This window comes from Polistes dominula, unplaced genomic scaffold (genome assembly GCF_049000335.1).
Source record: "Polistes dominula isolate Pdom_NZ unplaced genomic scaffold, Pdom_raw_medaka contig_79, whole genome shotgun sequence".
In the NCBI taxonomy this organism is placed as follows: Eukaryota; Metazoa; Arthropoda; class Insecta; order Hymenoptera; family Vespidae; genus Polistes; species Polistes dominula.
In genome coordinates this window covers 6174279-6198033 of record NW_028300916.1, presented here as the reverse complement: position 1 = coordinate 6198033, position 23755 = coordinate 6174279, and the positions used below count along the sequence as shown (strand labels likewise).

The following is a 23755-nucleotide window of genomic DNA, read 5'->3' as shown; positions in this document are numbered from 1 at the left end:
TACACAAACTCTGACTAAACCCTTACACAAACTCTGACTAAACCCTTACACAAACTCTGACTAAACCCTTACACAAACTCTGACTAAACCCTTACACAAACTCTGACTAAACCCTTACACAAACTCTGACTAAACCCTTACACAAACTCTGACTAAACCCTTACACAAACTCTGACTAAACCCTTACACAAACTCTGACTAAACCCTTACACAAACTCTGACTAAACCCTTACACAAACTCTGACTAAACCCTTACACAAACTCTGACTAAACCCTTACACAAACTCTGACTAAACCCTTACACAAACTCTGACTAAACCCTTACACAAACTCTGACTAAACCCTTACACAAACTCTGACTAAACCCTTACACAAACTCTGACTAAACCCTTACACAAACTCTGACTAAACCCTTACACAAACTCTGACTAAACCCTTACACAAACTCTGACTAAACCCTTACACAAACTCTGACTAAACCCTTACACAAACTCTGACTAAACCCTTACACAAACTCTGACTAAACCCTTACACAAACTCTGACTAAACCCTTACACAAACTCTGACTAAACCCTTACACAAACTCTTGAAAAAAAAAAAAAAAAAAAAAAAAAAAAAAAAACATATACACAAACTCTGAAAAACCCCAAAAAAAACATATACACAAACTTTTAAAATACCCAAAAAACATATACACAAACTTTCAAAATACATAAAAAAACATATACACAAACTCTTAAAATACCAAAAAAAACATATACACAAACTTTTAAAATACTCAAAAAAACATATACACAAACTTTTAAAATACCCAAAAAAACATATACACAAACTTTTAAAATACCCAAAAAAACATATACACAAACTTTTAAAATACCCAAAAGAACATATACACAAACTTTTAAAATACCCAAAAAAACATATACACAAACTCTGAAAAAACCCAAAAAGACATATACACAAACTTTTAAAATACCCAAAAAAACATACACAAACTTTTAAAATACCCAAAAAAACATATACACAAACTTTTAAAATACCCAAAAAAACATATACACAAACTTTTAAAATACCAAAAAAAACATATACACAAACTTTTAAAATACCCAAAAAAACATATACACAAACTTTTAAAATACCCAAAAAAACATATACACAAACTTTCAAAATACATAAAAAAACATATACACAAACTCTTAAAATACCAAAAAAAACATATACACAAACTTTTAAAATACTCAAAAAAACATATACACAAACTTTTAAAATACCCAAAAAACATATACACAAACTTTTAAAATACCCAAAAAAACATATACACAAACTTTTAAAATACCCAAAAGAACATATACACAAATTCTAACTACACCCAAAAAAAAACATAAACACACAAACTCCTAATAAACCCAATAAAAAAAAAAAAAAATAAATAAATAAATTGATACACACATACTGACTTAACCCTCGCGCGCGTGATTATTACAACGCACACACACATAATGAACGAACCCTCGCGCGTGACCTTGACCCACATAATGAATGAAACTCGCGCGCGACCTTGCCCTAGATGTCCTTGACCTTCGATGACCTTGACCTGTAAAATCGGCTACAGGCACGGCCTCACGATTGATTGCCACCCCATTAACTAGAGACCAGGCCCCCTCTAATACTAGAAGACCCCCAATTTTCTTATTCTAATTCTTTACTACTACTACTACTACTACTATTATTTCATGCTTCTACTATTTCATACTTCTACTACTACTACTATTTCATGCTTCTACTACTACTACTACTACTATTTCAAGCTATTACTACTACTACATGCAACTACTACTACTCCTCATCCCTTTTTCCAAAGGCTGTCATTCTCAAGAGCAAGCTGAATACAACGCTCAGGCCTAAGCGTGTATTGCAACCTGCTCCTGAGCGCAGCCACAGGAGTACTCTGCTTCTGCAGAGTCGGGGTCGCACCCCGATGCGTTGAAATCCATGCGCTTTGCACCTCCCTTTATACTAAATCGGCTATCCCAACGCTACCGAGTTCAAGACGCCATCTCGTAATTATATATGCAAATGAACTGTACAGCTGACATACATCAAGTTGTAATGGCTTCTCCCTCTTGTCAATCTCGCATGACATCCATTACTTTACTTTAAAATAACATTGCCTTTTATTTTTTTATTCTATCTTATTATATACACAAGTGCAAATATTTTTGTTGTTGTTGTTGTTTAAAATCTTTTATAAACTAATGTGCAGTGGTCGTCTATTTATTATAATATAGTAAAATCTATTATCATGTGTAATGATTTATTTCTTCTTAAAGTAACATAACCACCAGACGTGTCATTGCCTATTAAAAAAAAAATTAATAATTTTCATTATACGTTATTACACATATATATGTCTACAAGTAAAGTGGTATTCTTCTTATGCTAACATATCCATACTTAGTGAAATGATTTGCTATTTTAATTACATATAACCTCTCTCTCAAGTGCAATGGTTTTCTATTTAACTTTTTACATAACCTTTAGTGCAATGGTTATTAAATTAACACGTTCCGTTCATTATATGTACAACTCACGTGGTTATTACATAATTATTTAATATACTAAAAGGTTTGTGTTTATAATAAATTCAATTCTCTATTAAAATGTTCATGCATTAAAAAAAAAAATTCCTTATACGACAAAAAACACATAAATTTGTTTCATAATTAAATTTTACAATAATTAATAATGACATATAATGGTTGATTTCATTAAAGGAAAATTTCAATGGCTTGGATGATAGGATAGGTTATAAAAAAGAAATAAAATTTGACACAAAACGTGGTAATCCAAAGTAACCTCAAGTGTGCAATGGTATACTTTGTAAGTCGACAAGTAACCTTCTTTAAAGTGCAATGGTATACTTTTCCTGTCGACCTGTCCACCTGTACAGTGCAATAATATTCTTTTTACATTTACATAATAATAGTAAGTACAATGATATTCCTTTTAACTTAACATAATAATAATAATAATAAGTACAATGGTTTTCTTTTTTAGATCACAAACACATATCCAATGGTTTTCTTCTTAAGCATTGATATCTAACATCAAGTTAAATGGATTTCTTCTTAAGGAAATATCAAACGTCAAGTCCAATGGTTTTTTTTCTTCACAAGATATCAAACATCAAGTCCAATGGGTTTCTTCTAAAAGCTGAATTGGTGATCACTGCAAAAAAAGAGAAGAGAAGAAGAAAAGAATTATTATAAATAAAAACAATATTATTCACTTAATTATGATTGCATCACTGTAACAAATTTTGTTAATTAAATACTTTACACTTTACTACACAAAACTTTACACAAAAGTACAATGTGACAGCAGGTAGCCATCTTGAATTTGTCCTAGAGATGTGTTTTCTTTCGTCGTCTAGATGGCGATACATATTCTCTCTACCAGTCGGTAACTAAAGTAAAAATTTATGTAAACTTATACAAACATTAATTATATTATATTAATTCACGTTTTATATGACAAAAATAAATGTATTTTAAACAATATTATAATACTTACTTCTTTAAACAATATCCTATTTCCATTATAAAATACATGATGGTATTTCTACAAAAAAAAAACACAAATGAATTCATACAAATATATACATTTTTATGCTCTTAGTCTATTCCCAATAAAATAAGTGTACATTAATAAATTTAGTACATATAGTAAGAACTGCAAACATTAGAATGTAATTAACCATTTCTTTTCTTAATTTGTGATAACTAGGAAACATTTTTTATATCTAATATTCTTTTTATAAAATATTACTACTCTATATATGGTTTGCTTCTAGTGCAAGTATAAACAGTGACATAACCACAACTGCAATGATTTTCTATTTCAGTTAACATAACTTCAAATTCAATGCTATTCTAAACTTTCTATTTCAAAAATATTTCATTAATATGCTAAAATGTATATATGTTAATAATAAATTCAATTGTCTACTAAAATATTTCTATTAAAATGTTCATGCATTATAAATAAAAAAAAAATACCTTATACGACCAAAAAAACATATAAGTTTCTTAACTTGTTACATTTACAATAATTAATACTTACATGTAATGGTTGATTTTATTAAAGGAAAATTAAATGGCTTGGATGATAGGATAGGTGATAAAAAAGAAATAAAATTTGACACAAAACGTGGTAATCCAAAGTAACCTTAAGTGTGCAATGGTATACTTTGTAAGTCGACAAGTAACCTTTAAAGTGCAATGGTATACTTTTCCTGTCGACCTGTCCACCTGTACAGTGCAATAATATTCTTTTTACATTTACATAATAATAGTAAGTACAATGATATTCTTCTTAAGTTAACATAATAATACGTATAATAATAATAAGTACAATGGTTTTCTTTTTTAGATCACAAACACAAATCCAATGGTTTTCTTCTTAAGCATTGATATCTTACATCAAGTCCAATGGTTTTTTTTTCTTCACAAGATATCACACATCAAGTCCAATGGTTTTTTTTTCTTCACAAGATATCACACATCAAGTCCAATAGTTTTTTTTTCTTCACAAGATATCACACATCAAGTCCAATGGTTTTCTTCTTAAGCTGAATTGCCGAGCACTAATCACTAAAAAAAAAAAGAATAGAATATGAACTGAATTATTATTGTAAATAAAAACAATATTATTCACTTAATTAAAGCATCACTATTGAATTTTTGTTAATTAAATACTTAACTTTACTGCACGTGGCAGTATACAATGGCAGGTGGCCATCTTGATTGTGTCCAAGCGCGATGTATTTTCTTTCGTCTAGATGAAGAAACATATTGTACTTGTCGGTAAGTGAAATAAATATTTCCATCATTTGATGATAACAGCATAATCTTACCAGTCGGTACAATGAAGTAATAGCTTGTACCGCTGCTAGATGGCGATACATATTCTCTTTACCAGTCGGTGATTAGATAATAATTTCCTATTATACATTTTTATAATTTGATTAAAAAGTTAATAAAATCCCAATCATTTATACTATATGATAAGAAAAGAAATGTATTTGAATAGTATTATAATATTTACCTCTTTACATATTTTTGTCTAGATTAGTTTTTAATAATAGCATCTGCATATTCTTTTTCCATAATAATAGTAATGAAATGAAATACCTTGCAAAACAAGATATTTTTTAACAAATACATCAATTTTTCTTATCAGCCAATGGAAAAAAAGTAATATCTTCTATTACCGTGTGTACATAAAACTTGATAAAAAATTTTGACATGAATTGAATGTCGGAAATATAATAATGTATTTGCCACGTGTGTTATCCATATATCTTGTGATGATAACTAAGATATACATTTCTTCTCGTATTCTTTTGATAAAATATTACACTATATACATATATTATTTTCTCGCAGTGCAAGTATGATAAGAACACAGAGTGCATTAAACTGGAATTGCGTGCAGCAGAATTAAAGTGATGGTTAAAAAATCCCTCATGACTGTATGGGATATTTGGTTATGGATGGAGTCATAGGATTGCGTGGAAAGTTGAAGTGATGGTTTAAAAAACCCTCATGATCGTGTGGAGTCTCTCTCTCCTTTTGAATGGTGTCATTGGTGTGCATGGAAAGTTGGTTTGATGGAATTGCATGTAAAGTTGTTTTGCTAAGAAAAGGGACAGAAATGTTTAGATAATGCATAAAGTTAAGAGACAAACTAATCCACACATATATTTTAATAATTAGTAAAATTTCGTATAACAAAATACATATAGATGTACCTTAGTAGTAACTAATATTTGTTAAAATAAATTGATATAATGAGAACATCCTGAATTCATCTATATATACTCGGATTTAATAAAGAAAATTATTTTCCTTTGGTTATGACGTAATACTATTGTACCACACACACCAATACATCCCATTTGTAACTATTTTCATCCAGAATTGGCAATCACTAATCACTAAAAAGAGAAGAGAATATGAAAAGAATTATTCTAAATACAAAATATTATTCTTTTGATTATGATTGCATCACTATTGCATTTCTTTAATTAAATATTTAATAGTGCACGTGGTAGTACACGACACGGCAGCCATCTTGATTTTTTCCTCAGCAATGTGTTGCCCGCGAAAATTCAAATAATAAGAAATGTTTTTTTATCATTAATCCGTAACCACAAAATTAATTATTATAATAATAATAATATTACTTGTATTATCTGAAACAATATTTATTTTCAAGTGTGTTTATGTAATATTTTAAAAATAAGTCATAAATATGTTTTTAGTAACAAATTAAATATGTCATTTTGCTGTTGTTCAGTTAATAGAAGTCGATTACTGTAACATGAATTACTACTACATATAATTGTACATGCATCGAAATATTTTGTTACATAATAATTAATTTTCCATGAAATTATATTCTTATGGTCACGCATGAGAATTAATGTAATATTTTTTAACTATATATATACACTATCATCACATCAACATATATATGTATAGTTTATGCAAAACACTAATGTATTATAAGAAAAGAAATATATGTGTATATATAGAGTATATATTAATGATGATCATGATTGAATTTTTCTTAAGGAAGATGCTGATGATGATGATGATCTAACATAAAAGACACAGTCATTTTTATTAATTGATTAAAAATTAAGAAAATCTTAATCATTTACTATATGATACAAATAAGTGTATTTTAATAGTATTATAATATTTACTTCTTTTTCTAACTAAATTATTATATTTACCTCTTAACATATTATTGTCTAGATTATTTTTAATCAGAGCAGCTGCATTCTATTCCCATAATAATTCACATTGAATCTCTACAAAAAAGGTATTTATTAACAAATACATCACTTTTTCTTTTCAATCAATGAAAAAATAATATCTTCTATTACCGTGTACAAAACTTGATAAAAGATTTTGACATGAATAGAATTTTCTAATATAATGTATTTGCCATTTGTTTTCTTAATTTGTGATAAATAGGATACATTTCTTCTCGTATTTTTTTTTTTTGACAGAATACTACTGCATATGGTTTTCTTCCAGTGCAAGTATGAAAAGAATAGTGCATTCAAAAATCTTTCATAGTTGCAGAATTGTTGGATTCTTCTTATCAATCTTGATAATAATGAGTAGAAACTTCCAGTCAAATTATTTACCTATCCTGTTAAATGAATCAGTTTATCAATCAGTTTGATATAGGTTTGTTTTTTACAAATGCAAGATTGCAATGCTTACCTTTAGACAAATTCTTTTCTTGATTATTCTTTGTTAGTGCACCTACATTCTATTTACCATATATTATAGAATAAAACTCTTGTTCGGATGACATAATCAATACAAATCTTCTAATCGTTAGCCGTAAGAAAATGAAATATATATCCATTGATCCCATGGTGTAATGGACTCCTCTTCTCTTGGGTATAACGTTCTTGAATTGGAATTTAAAATATAGACCTGCATGCTGATCTGATCTAAAAATATTTTAAAAAGTTGTTTATATATGTACCAAAATAAGTTTGAACAGGGAGAAAATGTTTAGATAAGGCATAAAGTTAAAAGACAAAACAATCCATATATTTTAATAATTAGTAGAATTTCGTATAAACAAAATATATAAGTTACTTACTAGTATTTGTTATAATAATTTGATAAAAAGAACGTTTGGAATTCATCTGCATTCTCGGATTTAATTAAGAAAATTATTTTTCTTAGGTTATGACATAACGCTGTCCCACAGCAATACATCCAATTTAATTATTTTCATCCAGAATTGGCGATCACTAAATAAAGAATATGAAACAAATTATTATAAATAAAAAATATTATTCACTTGATTATTGCATCACTAAGGATTTTTTTAATTAAATACTTTACACTGCACATAAACTGCACTTGCGGTATTCAAAGTACATTGACAGGTAGCCATCTTGATTTTATCCTAGTGATGTTTTATCTTTCGTCTAGATGGCGAAACCTATTCTACTAGTCGATAAGACATAGTAACATTTACTTCAGCTAGATGGCAGCCTAATTTTACTAGTCAGTACAATGAAGTAATAGCTAATACCGATAGATGGAGAAACATATTTTACCAGTCGGTAATAAAATACAGATTCTTTCAACTTATATTAAATTACCTAAGGGACGTGAATTTTTTTATTTAACGAAATGTCGATCGTCAGTTTCCGTGGTGTAGTGGTTATCACATCCGCCTAACACGCGGAAGGTCCCCGGTTCGATCCCGGGCGGAAACATTCTTTTAATTTCTTTTATTTGTGTATTAAAAAATAATTTTTTTTATAATTGAAGATATTACCATTCTTATTGAATATTTTTGCGACTTTTGAATTTAATTTTTTTTTCCTAGTATGCTATTATGGGGCTTGTGTGATATGCACCTACAGCTATCCAGAGTGCTCGATTGTGTAGTGCATCTATTTTCTTTAGTGTGTTGGGGCTTGCAGAGTTGTAAACGTTTGATCCGTAGTCTTTTTTTGGTCTGATTAGTGATCTGTAGGTTAGTAGTAATGTGTTTAGGTCGGATACCTTTATATATTAGTGCGTTGGTTGCAGTTGGAGAATATAGATTGCCCGAGACTTTGTATATACTTATGTTGCCTAAAAGTAGTCAGAGTGACTGCTTTGTGAAAGAATAACTAATGTGTAAACAACGTGTTCATTTAGAAGCATTGACGATGGTCGTTTTTCATCTTTCCTCAATAATTTTTATCTTTTCTTAAATAAAGAAAACCTTTCTAAAGATATTTGCTACTATTATCTAATGCAAGATAAAAAAAAATCAGAATTTGATGCCAAATTTGTTGGACTTATTAGGCATATACTGTGTAAATCTGCACCTGGCTTTTGAAGGAAATAATTGCTCATCAATTGTTATATTTTGCCCTGGATGATAGCAAGCTTGACTTTTTTCAATGAACTTATCCCATATTTCCGAAACAAAGGCAAATTTATTTTTTTGTAGGCGCCTACATCGAGCTACTGTCTTGTGTTATGTGGATGCGTTTGTGGCGAAGAACGTGCATAAGCTTGTTGTATGATGTCATGATGGCCGAGGGTGGGAGTAGAAGCATCCGGTGTGTGTTGTGTGTGTGAGTGTTTAGCGAAGAACAAGCGCAAGCTTGTTGTATGACGTCATGATGGCCGAGGGTGTGAGTAGAAGCATCCGGTATTTTTTGTGTGCGGTTTTTATAGAAGGTTTTGAAGTTTTTCAGTTACCCTGAGTGGTCGTTTTTAAAATTATAATACACAATAGACATAAAAAACATAATACACGAAAAACAAAAAGTAAGGTTTTAATATAAAATATTATTGGATAAATTTGAATGGAGATTAGATATGACGCAATAAGCAGTTTCCGTGGTGTAGTGGTTATCACATCCGCCTAACACGCGGAAGGTCCCCGGTTCGATCCCGGGCGGAAACATTTTTTTTTGTATGTTATTAATTATTTAATGTGAAAATGTTTTGTAAGAGTATTGGGTATCGTAATAAGTTTTTATCAATACAAATGTTAGATGTAATTTTTTAATTAACTTTTTAATATTCTTTGCTCATTGTCAGTAGATCTATACAACATTTAATTTTCTACTGATGGTAAGGTTAGATACGTATTTACCGATGTAACTAACGTTCTCATCAAAACTCGGTAATAAAGATCAAATTTATAGTTCTTCTTATTTCGTAATCGTATAAAAGATGTCAGCAGTATGTACACATTCAATAGCACACAGCATATAGCTGCTGTGTATCCAATGTAATATCGATATAATTCAATGCTAAATGTGCGTGCTAGGAAGAAAGCGTTACCAAGGAATCAAAGCCTAAATAATTTCAAGTTTGATTTCACTCTTGACAAGTTACTTTCATTAATCCAATTTAAGTGTATCTATTGCATCTTTGTAATTTTTAGAGCAAATTTATTTTCGTAAGAATCGCAAGGTCAGTAAATGAATTAGATTATTTCACGTAATAATAATTAAAAATGCTTTTCGTGACATGAAATAAAAGATTTGATAAAAATAAAACGTAGAATAAAACGAGTGGAGCGTTAAAAACACTTTGCATTTTTTTTATTCGTTATAAAGTTAACTCGCAAGCAGGAGAAATTTTCCCCATAGGTGAAATGATCAAAGTTCGGAGGGTTTCCTCGTCGTCTGTCGACGTCAATTTGGAGTTAATATGTCAGAAGGAAAGTACAGGATCGGCTCAGAGTCGTCTTTGATCTCGACGCTTTCTATATACTTCTTCTATTCTTGTTACTTTTTCCTTCTTTTCGTTCGTTAATCGTGACGGTCGTCCGGCACCTTCCAAAAATTCACCCTTATAGTCACACGTCAGAAAACGACATAATCGGAGGGATTGCTAAATCCAATTTTATTGTTTGCTCACTTGGGACTGCTCGAATTACTCTCTCTCTCTCTCTCTCTCTCTCTCTCTCTTTTTCTCTCCATTATGTACACGATTTTAATCAGTTATGCGATTATTATCTGCTTAGGGAGATAAGCTTCCATTTCGTATTCTCAATCACTAATTATTGAAAAAATAGAAAAATAGAAATATAGGAATCATCATTTCTAAAAGCTACTCATATTATTTCATTGAAAATTTTCCTTCTTTTTATTACCCTTCATATTTTCATTGTCACTCTTCATATATGCACGTATGTACGTATACACGCATACAGCACAAGTCTACAGATGAGGCTATTTTCGAAGACTTTAGTTAGTTCTCTCCTCGTTTATTTATAATAAAATCTATACAATCAATAATGTAGGAGTGAGCGAGAACATTCAAAGGAAGAAAAGAAAAATGTCACAACAGATTTTATAATATAACATACGTATGGTGTTCGACAAAAGTCGTAGATCATTTTGTCGGTTAGGGAAAAGAAGGTGGAGAGGAGGAGGAGTAGGAGAGGTGTGCTACGAGCTGCACATTATAACGGGGATATAATGGTGTACCAATGTGTACATATTCTCCTCCGGGGACACAAAATGTGCTTTGGTGTTTGGTCTCCATTAATATCGGATCGACTCAATGGTTATACTGTTGCAGTCCACCTCTTCTGTATCATCTCTCGGTATCATCTCTCTTTCACTTTTTTTTTTTTTTTTTATAGAGCCATATGTCTCCGATGCATCGCAACCCTGTCCTCCTGGTGTACGCTCATTTGTCAGCACACAATCTGCCATCGTTTGCGATTTGATGTTTGTAGTCAAAACACATGGACAATATTTTTGTAAAATTACGAGTACCGTTGCGGGGACAAATTTCAGCCCTCTCATCATTCATCTTTTTTTTTTTTTTTTTTTTTTGGAGGGGGGGGGGAAATACCTGTATCGCGTTGACGAACTACGCCGTAAACACGTTGCAAATCATTGAATTGATGTATTTGTAGATACAATTTACTATTTTATCAATTGCTCGTTTAAACACGTTTTCGATTTTATTATTGTATTTTATTTTGCATTTTTATGGTTATTGTATTGTTAGAAATATATTTTGTTACGTCATAAAGATATACGAGAAACTGTAAGAAAACTGTATTTAATTTAGAAAAAGAAAGGACAGTTGATGTAAAAAAATGAAACGATCTTGTAGATATTAGGGGTTTGATAAATAAGCCGAAGGGTTCTCGATTCCGTGTCCTTCGGGTGCATTTAAAAAGATCATGGGATATAAAACAATGTAGGGTTTTTTATCCTATTCTATCAGTTGTCTTTTCCTTTTTCCTTTTTATTACGAAAAAGAAAAAAATATTAATTCAATCTTGGTTTCCCTATTATTTTTTACACATTTTTCGGAATAGAACTAGCGAAGTTTTTAAATTTTTACTTGTATATTTTATGATGTTTTATTAATTATAAAATTCTTTGTGCGATAATGAGCTTGATTTTTCGTAGTAATAAAATAAAAATATGACGAAGAATAATATGCTTATCATATTTGCGAAGGGTGACGCATGGAGAAGGAAAAGAAAAAGAAAAAGGGGGATGCGTGGAAGCGCGAAATAGCGCGGGAGTTTCGGAGTGGGAGAGAAAAAGATCCAGACAGACCTTCCTTTTTGGGTTTGGGGTTTCGTATAATATCAATGGATGATGACTGGGTGCCGATGATCGCGTCACATTAGCAGTCAAGCGTTCTATGAGCGACTACTACCACCTTCCATCCTACGAATTTAATACACACATACGAATACAAAGGCATATACACATTTGTTATATATCGCAGTAACCCCTAGTAGTAGAAGTACGGTGGTTCGATGTAGAATAAACGATATCTAATTATAAGCGATCCATTTATATAACGCGAATTTCGAAGGGCTCTGAAGGTACTGCTTCTTCCGCATAATCATCTACGTATATATCATTAGTTTTTTAAATATTTTCACAGAGATTCAATTTATCATTTTTTCATTTTACATCGATGTACTTTATGCCATAATAAATGGAAAATAAACAAAATATTTTTTTTATGACTTAGAAGATAGTTTTATAATCATCTATATAATTTCTATCAATCTATATAATTTCATTTATCCATATTGATATTCATTTCTTGTAGTTAATTACACGCGAAAGAAACTTTGGTATATTGTCTTGCGAAACTTTTGACCGTGTTTGACGCGAGAATATATATATTTTCCACAGATACACACACACACACACACACGCATATATATATATATATATTTTTTAAATCCTCGTCGATGTATCGATTATTCTGACATTCTGACAGGTTACTCGTAATGCACAGCGCGTTTCGTTGGTTGCATATTTCTTTTCCGTTTTTATTCTCTTGTTTTATATCTATTTTTTTATATATCTTTTTTCTTTTTTTTTTCTTGTTATACCTATCTTGCTTTTTTTTTTGTTCCTGGCTCACCAGGCTACCAAATGGGCGAGGGGGTAGAAGGGAGGAATAGCAGGGAGGAGTGGAGAGGAAGGGAGGTTTCGCGCTGTGGGTGTTCCCTGCGATGATTAATTAGCGTTTGATGAATATGTATGAGGGAAAGGCAACTCTGATACGTACGCCCGCATAGGATAGTTACGAGAACCCAGAGAGAATGAAAGAGAGTGAGAGAGAGAGAAAGAGAAAGAGAAACGAAGAGTCGAGGTCGAGCATCCCTTCGTGCGTTACAATAACGTTCAATCCCCCTACGGTATACCTCGTTTCGATCCCTACCCGGTTTCTCTCTCTTTCTCTCTCTCTTCTTCTCTCTTTTTCTGTTTTTGTCTCTTTGTTTTTTACCGTCTCTGTCTTTTTCATTGTTTCAGTACTATATATATATATATTCCATTCTTTCTCTTTCTCTCTCTATCTTTATGTTTATGTATAAAATATATATATATAAAAATATGCATACATTTGTATGTCATTCTCTTTCTCTTTTTCTGTCCCTTTTTCTTTTTGTCTCGCTCTCTCTCTCTCTCTGTCTCTCTCTTTCTCTTTCTTTTCTCTCTCTCTGTCCTTCTTTTTTTCCTTTTTCGAATTGTCTTTCTCTCTTTCTATTTTTTCTTCTTTTCATCCTCTTCCTCTCTCTTTCCTTTCTTGAATTGTCCTTCATTTTCTTTTTTTCTTACTTTTTTTTTTTTTTTTAAATTCTCTCTCTCTCCAGTTTAGCTCGACAGCATTCACACGGAGAGTCCTTCGTGAGGTGTTTAACAATGCGTTTCTCCGTAGCGAGATGACGTCGCTTACTATTCCACTGTGATATACGTCCGAGCGATAAAAGCGCATAACCACCACCACTCGCCCCTTAGAAAAAGTCGCGTTCGCGAAAGATTAGAGGAGAAAGAGGATAGAAAGAGAAAAGGATACGAACGAATGTGACACAATTTCATATACAATAGAACAAACTAACGAACGAAATATTTATTGATCCTTGGAAAGAAACGATATTTTTTGTTTACTTAAGAATGTGTATGGAAAATGTGATAAATTTTTTTTACACAATAATTATTTTATTATTATATCGATCTATGATTCATGCTATGCATATAATATAATTTATCAATAATTTTATTTGACATATTGACAAATTAGTCCTGAGAGACATGTAAATCGTTGATGACGATTAATCACAAAGACTTTGTAAATTATTGAGAAAGTACATTGAAGACATTTAAATTATTTACGAATTCTATTTCTTAAACACATTCTTTTCTTCTCTTTTTTTTTTTTTTTTTTTTTCTATATGTTTTTTAATCAACCTTTCACGATTATTTTTGTAAAAAATGAAAAACATTAGACATGTATAAAAGCGTTCGTTCGTTAAATGGTTCTCTCTCTGAACGTTTCTAAATGGTCAAAATATCATCCGAGAGAGATGGAGAAAGGGTGGCATATCAGAGGGGTAGAAGGAGGCATGGGGTTTAGATTTTGGCTGAAAGGCCAACGCGCATTCGGATTGTTCGCGCGAGAGCAGAACAATGCAAACAATGGCCGGAGACCGGGTATGCTGCGGTGAGCCTCCGGCTTACGCGACCGAATACAATTACATTATGAACTCGATTACCATTTAAATGGAAACAAACGTGAAATGCTAAAATACACCACGGACGTTGTCCCCCCTCCACCTACACCACCCATCGTAGTTCATCGTGAACCTAGTTCCTCTTCACCTCCCAGCCCCATATCCCCAATATTTATCGACTTATGTTTATACCTATCTATTTTGCCATCGACATAGGAAACTATCGTTTTTCGATCATGACAATGCAAATCTTGAGAATGCATTTACAATGAAAGTGCGAAAGTTCCAAAGGTTTCTCTGTAAATCACTAATATGTGTATATGAATGTGTATGGGATAAGACTTATTTTCAATCATTTCAACATATTTATCAGAGCATAACATTCATAATTGCAATTTCATACGCGCAGTTTCTTCTTAAAGAAAACAGTAATAGACAAGGTTTATAAATCGAGGATATAACAGGAACGGGTCCCCACACACACACACACTCATACCCTTCGTCTCGGAATTCTAACGATCGAGCACTTAATTCCTTAATGAAGCGCGTCAGGAGGGTGATGCGTCTCGTATAAAATGGCGCACTTGTGCACTGATTTCACGGGCCACCTGTCGCACCACTGGTGCAAAAACCACCCCATTGCTTTCGTCCTATCGGTCACGCAGAGTGTTAGGCATTTATTCTCACAGTGAAGACAGACTTGGCTAAATCTATTTTAAGAAAATACGATAAAAATCGTTGAAAATTCGAATTTTCTTTGACACGTCAATTATTCTTCCATCTTTGATTCTTAAATTAACAATTAAAATATTTAATAATTGTATAAATTGTAGATACGATACGATACGATACGATACGATACGATTTACTATAAATAAATATTTTAAATGAGAATTATTTAGAAACAAAAACAAGAGAAAGATTCTAAATATCGTGGACAAGAAAAAGAAGTGATATTCGTGATAGGTGGAACATCAAAGACTCATCGATCTTGTCCTAGGTCGACCAACTTGCACCCTTCGAGATAGGAACCGGAAAAAAATCTAACAACAAGTAGAGATAGAGAAAACGAATGATAGCTAGTAAAAGGTAGGCGTGTAAAGAACTGTCAAAGCTCGTTCCTTATTTCTCGAGCTGAAGAATCGAACATACGGGCTGGTAGACAATAGGTAGGAGGGAGTGTCCTTTATATATATACATGTGGTCAATATATATATATATATATATATATATATATATATATATATATAAATGTGTATATATGTATTAGTATATGTGCATGTGTGTGTAAGAGAGAGAGAGAGAGAGAGAGAGAGAAAGGTGTCTCGACAAAGGCTGACCAAAGGCAGGGACATTCAAATGGTAATCGGGCTCGTGTCTAACGTACATACGTACACTGGACCCTTCTTCCTCTTCCCTTTTCAAAGGGATCTTCTCTCTCTCTCTCTCTGTTCTGGCACCCTCTAGGTTAGTGTCTACACCCCGCACATTCGCACCAGAATCAAACCAAATATTGGCAATATCATCCCTTCAGTATTGTCCTCGGCTAGCTGGCTCCTCCAAGAGCGTGCTGGGAAACGATGTACATTTGAATGCACGATTCCATTGCCCCGAAACGGAATATCGGCTCGAAGATATTAGAGGATTACCGTTTAAACGGAGAATTCTAGCGATATCCTACTACCTACGACGTTACAACTTCAACTCATATTTTCGACATTATTTTCGAAATTTGGAATAAGGAAATCACGATGAACGAGACTTAGAGAATATATTATGAAAGAAACGTAGAATTTTCTTTGCCACAGGAGATAAATCGTCGGTATCTTTTAAAGTCGTTTTCTGATACGGTTATCAAGAAAATTGTTAAAATATACATACTCTACGTTGAATACATTTTTAAGTTTACTTACTTTAAATTTTATTTTTATATGTAAAATAATTGTATGCATGCAAAGTCAATATTTTCAATGTAAACAAAATCGAGATCGATTACATGCTTTGTGTAATTCATAGATTTGAAACTGTATTTTTATAAAACGCGTTAGAATTTCAGCAATGAAAGGATTTTCTGATTCGAATTCGACAATAGATTATTTTTTAAATTTTTCGTTGTATTGACGATAACGATTGCTATTATATTCGTGAAGTAAATAAAAATAAAAATAAAAATAAAAATATGTATATATATATATATATATATATATATATAAAATATGGATGTGTATTTTGAAATTGGAATCTTGGTTGAATCCTACTCTGGTGTATATCTAGCAACACTCGATCGTCGTATTGATTCAGGGTGTGCACGACCACGCACGTGGCCGTTAGCTCGTGTAGGCGTACGCAAAGCTCCCGCAACCCGAACTTCAGCACGCGCCACGATTACGCGATTACGCGATTACGCGATTACGCGATTACGCGTGTCGACGAGCTATCGTTGGCCCTTTCGCGAGAGATATTAAGGGTGATGAAGGTAAAAGAAGAGGTTCACGGCTGATCTCTCTTATATGTGCAATGACGTGGAAGATTTCTCGATAGAGGAGTCACCGTTCCCTTATTCTCCTTTTTTTTTCTTTTCTGGTCTTCTCCTACTCATCCCCATAAACGCATCTGTCGAATTTTTTTTCCAAAATAACATGAAATATTCCCGTTATTTTTGGATTTATATTATATTCCTCGATCTGTTATAAACGAAATATTCTTATCTATCGTTTTGTTTGTTTGTGCTTCCCTTACAATGATTGATATATATATATATATATATATATATATATATATATATATTTTTTTTTTTTAACCTTTTATATTATGAGAATGATAAAGTGATTTTTCATGACCATTTTAATTTTTTCTTGTTGAGAATTCTTGAGTTATCGTTCATCTAACATTTCATTGGATTGGATCCAAATAATTTGAGTTGAAAATTAATTTCAGGATATAGTAGGACATGTAAAGTATACGCTTATGTATGAACCATCCTCATTAATTTTAGGTGTAACAATATCTCCCAAAATAGGTCCCACGTCACACTGTTACACTCTGTACATATTCGGGATAGTAAAATCAGAAATAAATCAAAGTAAAATTAACCTGGAAGGAACTAATTGTAAGAAAAGTATTATAATACATACAGTGGGTGTAAAAAGTATTCGTACACCGATCAATTTGAAATAGAATGTTGTGAAATTGTAATTTATTAACTAATTTTTTATAAACAATCAATTTGTACATATTCTTGAAAGTTTCGTTAAAAATGGCATGATTAAAATAATGGATTGGGATCGAATCCAATAAAAATTTGAGAAGGGACATTGAAAATTTCATTTAAACGTATATGAGTCGTATATATTGTAGGTACTAGTTAGACACATTTACAGGAGGAATATATTAGTGATCTAGGCGAGATTTGACGTGTCGCATCGCGAGGTCACCAAAGTAGCAGCGTGGCAAGAATTACCCAGGGTGCTGAACGGGGGATTGATGCATGTTACCGCACGAGCCGACACGTGCCATCGTCTCGCTTTATACAAACAGCATTATGCACGCTTGTGCTAACATAAATTACTGCGGGTTTAATATTGGACGTCAGCGTTGCCCATGGCCGACCGCCTCCTGAGAGAGCAAAATACGTTAAATGCGGGGAACCAACTAACCATGTGTGTAATGCGTCCTTCCTTCCTTCCTGCCTTCCTTCCTGCCTTCCTTCTTTACTTTTTATACCAAATTTCTATACTTTGAGAAAACAGGTGAATCAATCTACCTTTTTCACCAATCACATTTTTTTTTTAACTACTCATACTTTGAAACTTCTTATTTCGTCTAAAAATAGTTATTTTCATCATAAATTTCATATAATATAATTGATTTTTTTTTTATTTTATCATATGTGTATATTTAAACAGCCTGTTTACGATTAAAACGATTCAATAATCCAGGAAGTGTTTAATGAGTAATTACAAATCGTTTCCATAAACGCACTTATTCACCTCATTAATTATTTTTCATTCATTTTTCATTTATTTTTCATTCATTTTCCATTCATTTTCCATTCATTTCTCACTTATTTCTCATTCATTTTTAATTGAGGTAAAATATAAATACAGAACATAAATACAGATTAATAGTAATGTAAAAGTATAAGAATTTGAATCGTTAATAATTAATCCAATTAACGTTAAAATAATACAGTTACGGTTCGCATTTCTCGACAGTGGATTGGATTATCTTTAGAAAAACAAAAGAAAAACACGAATTTCTGAAACAGAGCAATCATTATCTTTCTATGAGTATTACAGATACTCTAAAAGTTTAAAAACCGATTGACTACTTAAGAAGAAACTTCCGGTGAAAAGCTAAAGATCAAAAGAACTTTCATCCTAATTCCGATCCTAATTCATTCATGAGGGAACCAAGTTAATTCATGTAGAAGGTCTGTGTCCTATCATTCTCTGTAGGGTGTCCACTTATCGAGACCGTTTGTTCTTTCTTCTTTCTTCTTCTTCTTCTTTTCTTCTTTTCCTTCTGCGCTCCTCTTGTTGGTTTGGAAACGCAAAGCACTTTTGTAGGGCTCCTAACACCACATAAAGTCATTTATAAGCAAGTCTCTCTCGCCTTTTAGGATTCTGTTGAAAGAGCTTATTGTGAAAATCGAAATTTACCACACGAATGATACCATTCACACAAAACTGTTTGGTACTATTCATTCTCGATATCTCTTTCCCTTCCTCGATTTCATTAAGATGCTAAATATTTCTCCTATTTAAATATTGAAATTTATTTCTTTTTTATTTAATTACAATATGACATTATTGTGACCACAATTATTGTAGAAACTAGCAGTTAAAAGTTTAAAAAATCAATAAGTTATTTGAAATTTTTATCCGGTAGTTTCGTATCTAAATTCGTCTATCAAATGAATCAGATTAAACTAAACATTAGCTAATTTAAAATGGCACACCCGTTAACGATTACAAATCGTCGATTAAATTCTTGCAACAAAATAGGATCGGGCAACGTAAATAGATCGTAATCTTGTGTCAATAGTGTTTTCGATATCGCTACATTCACGATAGAGCAGGATATGTTTGAAGCGATAATGATCTTATCGTTTTTTGGGGTTATGGGGGTCAGTCAGTCGTCGTAATCAAGGATTTATTGATCGTAGTTGGCAAATATGGTAGCCCAAGCGTATTACATACGGAATCCTTATCCGGTACCGGATGTCTCTCGAGAGGGTTTCTGGACAGCTCGTGGACCGGTACTTGGTAATAAAGTTTTACCTAACTACAGGGACTGGGATCTCAAGTTAACTCCTTACGAACGTCTTTTTGCTCATCATACTTTGAACAGCATAAGAAAGGATCGTCGATTAGTCAGACCGCAAGTAATCGAAACTTTTCACTTTTATAAAGAGAATATTGTTTGAGTTTAGACTAACTCTTGCTTGATTTAATTTTAGGTACCAAACGATTCCTTGGACTTGGCATTGAATAGCGTTTACGTTCATAGCAAGGACACTTTAGTTCCAAAAATGTACACAATCATGCAACCCGAAACTCTTGGACAAGAGACTTGGCGAGTTCTCAAAAATGAAATTAAGGTTGGTAAATGGTTGAAAATGATCATCAAGTAAACAATTAAATTAAATACGAATTTTGATTGTAGATCATACCTAAGAAACCAATATTACCTGTCGATCAAAAGCGAGACGTGATCATAACCGGTAATATCTTTGAATCTTCAACGAAAGAACGGATTTTGGGTGAATCATTAAAATGTTATCGTGGCCCGATCATCGATAATAGGATTCATCCTAGCAGCGTGAAATTAGCTATCGAGGGTCCTCATACGGATCAATCGAATCCCGGCTACAGTCGTAAAATTGACGGAACTTTTTACAATATTTAAAGATGGATTTTCGAGAATTGCAAACTGAGAGAGAGCGAGAGAGAGAGAGAGAGAGAGAGAGAGAGATGTTTGAGCTTTTATATATATCGACAAATCGTGTTAAGCCTTCTGACCACCCCGTATTTTCAAGAATAGCCACTCGGATTTGCTTCTTTCTACTGAACAGAGTACACCGAATGAAATGTTTGATGGTCCACAAATCGATGCTCTTAAAACGAGATCGATAATCTAGATTATCTAGGTGTCTTTACATTGCGAAATTAGTCAAACGTACGATGTAAAATAAATATCATCATCCTATGATAAAAGGAAACTCTTCTCGCTTCTTGGCAATATTATCCCCAGTTTGATGCAACATGCTATCATAGGTAGATAGATAGATAGATAGATAGATAGATAGAAAGATAGATAATATTTAATATTATTAAATTGATTAACGAAGATAATTCGAAATTAATCGATCGGAGAGAGACGATTGGATTAATTTCGAAGGTTAATTTGAAAGTCCGAGAGAAAAGTGTATTGACCGAAGATCGTAGTTTTTAAAGAGAGACAAGCTTGCGGGTAAACAACTACCATACGTATATATATATATATATATATATCTAAATGTTTGTGTGTGTGTGTGTGTGTGAGATACGTGAGTCAGTGCAAAGGACGTTCTCACTGCTCTGCTTGGAAGGGACAGAATGTCCCATTACGCGGGTAATCCTTGTTTGTAATAAAGCAGTGCCCCACTGCCAGGCAGGGTGTTATGCCACCCTGTGCGAGAGGCTACCCTTGTGCGATGTAGCACGCAAAGGCACGAAGGAGGAGGAGCCATCTCGGCACGCATATGCTCCTCATGGAATATCATTTACGTTTCAAGCCCCGCGCTCAGACGTCTATCTTGCCCCCGTTTGACCTCTTCCCCTTCAACAAATTCTCTCTCTCTCTCTCCCTCTCTCTATCACTTCCCTCGCTTACAGTAGGCGTCCGATCCTTATACGTGCACCTAATCCTTCCATGATTGCCATCGCGCGGACCGCCTCGAAATTCGCCTTGACTCTAAAGCATCCTTCTCCCAAGCCCTCTCTCTTTTGCTGCTGGCCCTTTTATCTCCTGCTTACCGTTCTCCAATTTTTCCTTCAATTTTTCAACATCTTTTCTTTCTCAAAATATTTTCTTATTTTCTTTTTCTTTTTCCTAAATTTCTAACTTATTCGACAAATGTGTAAGTATGTGTGTATTTGAATTTTGTTCGTCTTTTGGTTTTATTAAGTCTTCTACATTTTTTTTTATTTATTTATGAGAGAAAAAGGGAAGTGAGACTAAAACAGAATTGTATTTTCTTATTTAAAAATTGACCGCTCATCTCTACTAATTACTTCGATAAATAAAGTTCTTCACGTACGGTAAAGGTAGAGAGTAATTCTTTGTTGGATTACTCGACGTCGTGTGTCCATCGGCGAGAATCCCACCAACCACCCACCTTTCCCTTTCCCTTTCCCTTCTTTCTACTCTTGAGTTGGACTTTCTCTCTCTCTCTCTCTCTCTTTGTGGGACTAGACAACGAAGGATCTCCAACGATTGTGGGACGAACCCAACTTGCCAAGCAATTACTTGGCTGAGCGGTTTTATTTCTATTTAATTCTTATTTAATTTACTTTTTACGGTTACTCCTTCTTCCTCTCTCGCTCTCGCTCTCTCTCTCTCTCTCTCTCTCTCTCTCTCTTTCTATCATTATTTCTCTTTCTCTTTTCTTTTTTCATTGTTAACGAAATGGAAGATTTCTACTATCTTTTATTTTCTTTTCGTTTATCTTTTTTCTCTTTCGTCTCTTCAACGAGGACAATCGATTCTTTCGTTAAAAAAAAGAGCTTAGAGTTTAATTATAATTTTCTTGTTCTTTTTTTTTTTTTTTTTTATTTATTAATAGACATCAACACGTTATATTAGCTTCTTCGAACATGAATTTTTTATTTTTATTCACTTTATTTTCTTTCTAAATATTTGTATGGGATATTTTTGTATATAATATATACCATTATTACGTGTAATTGTTTGTTAAAAAAAAAACGGTTAAAAATGTTTTTTAAAATTGATTAGTTTGTTCATTATTGATTGTTTTATTTTATTTTATTTTTTTTTCTAAATTTTGACAGGGAGAGAAATATTTAGTGTATATATATATATAATATGGAATACAGTATATTTGTTATAGTTTGTTGAAAATCTTTGGTAGAATCAGGACAAGTCCGTTGAAAATGTGCTTCTACGTGAGTTGGATAGCTCGCATACAGTCGTGGCTGATCCACCCGGGATGAACTCGTTATTCCACTTAACTTGTTACGTTGTATTTATCAGTAGAGGACACACACTGGCGTTGGTGACATCGAGCCAAACCTCTCCTGGCGGGTGGGCCATCTCTCTTTCATGCTGACGATTTGAAATAGTGTTTTAGAGCAGATATTTTGAAGTACGCTCTTCGAATTCGAAATCATTTCAAATTATCTTCTTGACGCCGAGGTAGTAATGCATTTCTTTTATACTATTTCTTTTTTGTTTGTTATTTATTTTTCATTTCAAAGGTAAGAAGTTTCTTGAGTATCTTTGTTTCTAAATAAAGGAAATAAATAACAGACGGAATAAGATGGCAACGTTTAATTGTGATAAATCGTAACGAGTATGATATTATTATATAGTGTAGAATCTTCTTTCTTTGAAGAAACATCGAAGAACGAAAAGGAGTGAAATGTTGTACGTGCTTAATAAAATAGCGAAAGGATCGTGAAGAGAAATCCTGGAACTACCACTACCTAACCTTCAATATAACAGATCTATCAGGGTGCTTGTGGATGGTTAACGAAAGCTTATTTTTTCATTTCTTCTTCAATAGGTTCTTCTCTTTTTCTCCTTTTCTTTATTCGATGTACCCGTTAGAGTGTTTGTTCGATATTTTAAAGTTATTTCAAAACAACTCGTCGCGAAGAGGGTGACAACTCGGACCAGTCGTCTGTGGTCTCATGGGAAACAAAGAACGAACGAAGTATTTTCTTTGCGAGCGTGCCGAGATTATTTTTCGATCGACCTTTTTGACGATAGAGATTTTTCTTTCCTCCTTTTTTTTTTCTTTTTTTTCTTTTTTTCAAACTGTCTAGTGGAAAGTACGAAAGAAAAAGAGAAATAACAAAAAAATAGGAAAGAAAAGGAAGATGTAGTAGAAGAAGAGGTGGCAAAAAATGTTGGGAAGCTAAGGTCAAGCCGGAAGATTATACTACAGCCCTCCGAAAGTGTGTGAAAG

The 23755-nt window shown here is 32.6% G+C and overlaps 1 protein-coding gene, 3 long non-coding RNA genes and 2 other non-coding genes across 11 annotated transcripts; 4 read left to right on the top strand and 2 right to left on the bottom strand.

Annotated features, from left to right (window-relative positions):
• Positions 1 to 2002: 2002 nt before the first annotated feature.
• On the top strand, positions 2003 to 3558 carry LOC149033132 (uncharacterized). Its single transcript, XR_016176017.1, has 3 exons — positions 2003 to 2625; positions 2775 to 2985; positions 3058 to 3558. It is a non-coding gene; the product is annotated as an uncharacterized LOC149033132 (long non-coding RNA).
• On the bottom strand, positions 2826 to 4988 carry LOC149033131 (uncharacterized). 2 transcript variants are annotated; one of them, XR_016176019.1, is made up of 4 exons: positions 4916 to 4988; positions 4763 to 4836; positions 3574 to 4652; positions 2826 to 3466 (listed from the first exon to the last, which is right to left on the bottom strand). It is a non-coding gene; the product is annotated as an uncharacterized LOC149033131 (long non-coding RNA). The 2 variants fall into 2 exon arrangements; XR_016176018.1 differs by lacking the exon at positions 4916 to 4988 and having other exon boundaries at positions 4763 to 4901.
• Positions 4989 to 5736: 748 nt separating this feature from the next.
• Positions 5737 to 8025, bottom strand: LOC107067054 (uncharacterized). 3 transcript variants are annotated; one of them, XR_016176011.1, is made up of 6 exons: positions 7941 to 8025; positions 7693 to 7846; positions 7302 to 7537; positions 6956 to 7227; positions 6803 to 6880; positions 5737 to 6256 (listed from the first exon to the last, which is right to left on the bottom strand). It is a non-coding gene; the product is annotated as an uncharacterized LOC107067054 (long non-coding RNA). The 3 variants fall into 3 exon arrangements; XR_016176010.1 differs by having other exon boundaries at positions 5737 to 6880; positions 7941 to 8023; XR_016176012.1 differs by having other exon boundaries at positions 5737 to 6880; positions 7936 to 7983.
• Positions 8026 to 8125: 100 nt separating this feature from the next.
• Positions 8126 to 22371, top strand: LOC107067056 (cilia- and flagella-associated protein 276). Of its 3 annotated transcripts, none has more exons than XM_015322218.2 (4): positions 8126 to 8583; positions 19730 to 19948; positions 20024 to 20164; positions 20230 to 22371. In XM_015322218.2, exons 2-4 carry the CDS (start codon positions 19739 to 19741, stop codon positions 20470 to 20472), a joined length of 594 nt encoding a protein of 197 aa, XP_015177704.1. In that variant the 5' UTR covers positions 8126 to 8583; positions 19730 to 19738; the 3' UTR covers positions 20473 to 22371. The 3 variants fall into 3 exon arrangements, with proteins under 3 accessions (XP_015177704.1, XP_089026783.1, XP_089026782.1); XM_089170657.1 differs by lacking the exon at positions 8126 to 8583 and adding an exon at positions 8591 to 9371; XM_089170656.1 differs by lacking the exon at positions 8126 to 8583 and adding an exon at positions 9425 to 10025.
• On the top strand, positions 8248 to 8320 carry TRNAV-AAC (transfer RNA valine (anticodon AAC)). The gene has a single exon. It is a non-coding gene; the product is annotated as a tRNA-Val (tRNA).
• On the top strand, positions 9438 to 9510 carry TRNAV-AAC (transfer RNA valine (anticodon AAC)). Its single transcript has one exon. It is a non-coding gene; the product is annotated as a tRNA-Val (tRNA).
• Positions 22372 to 23755: the final 1384 nt, after the last annotated feature.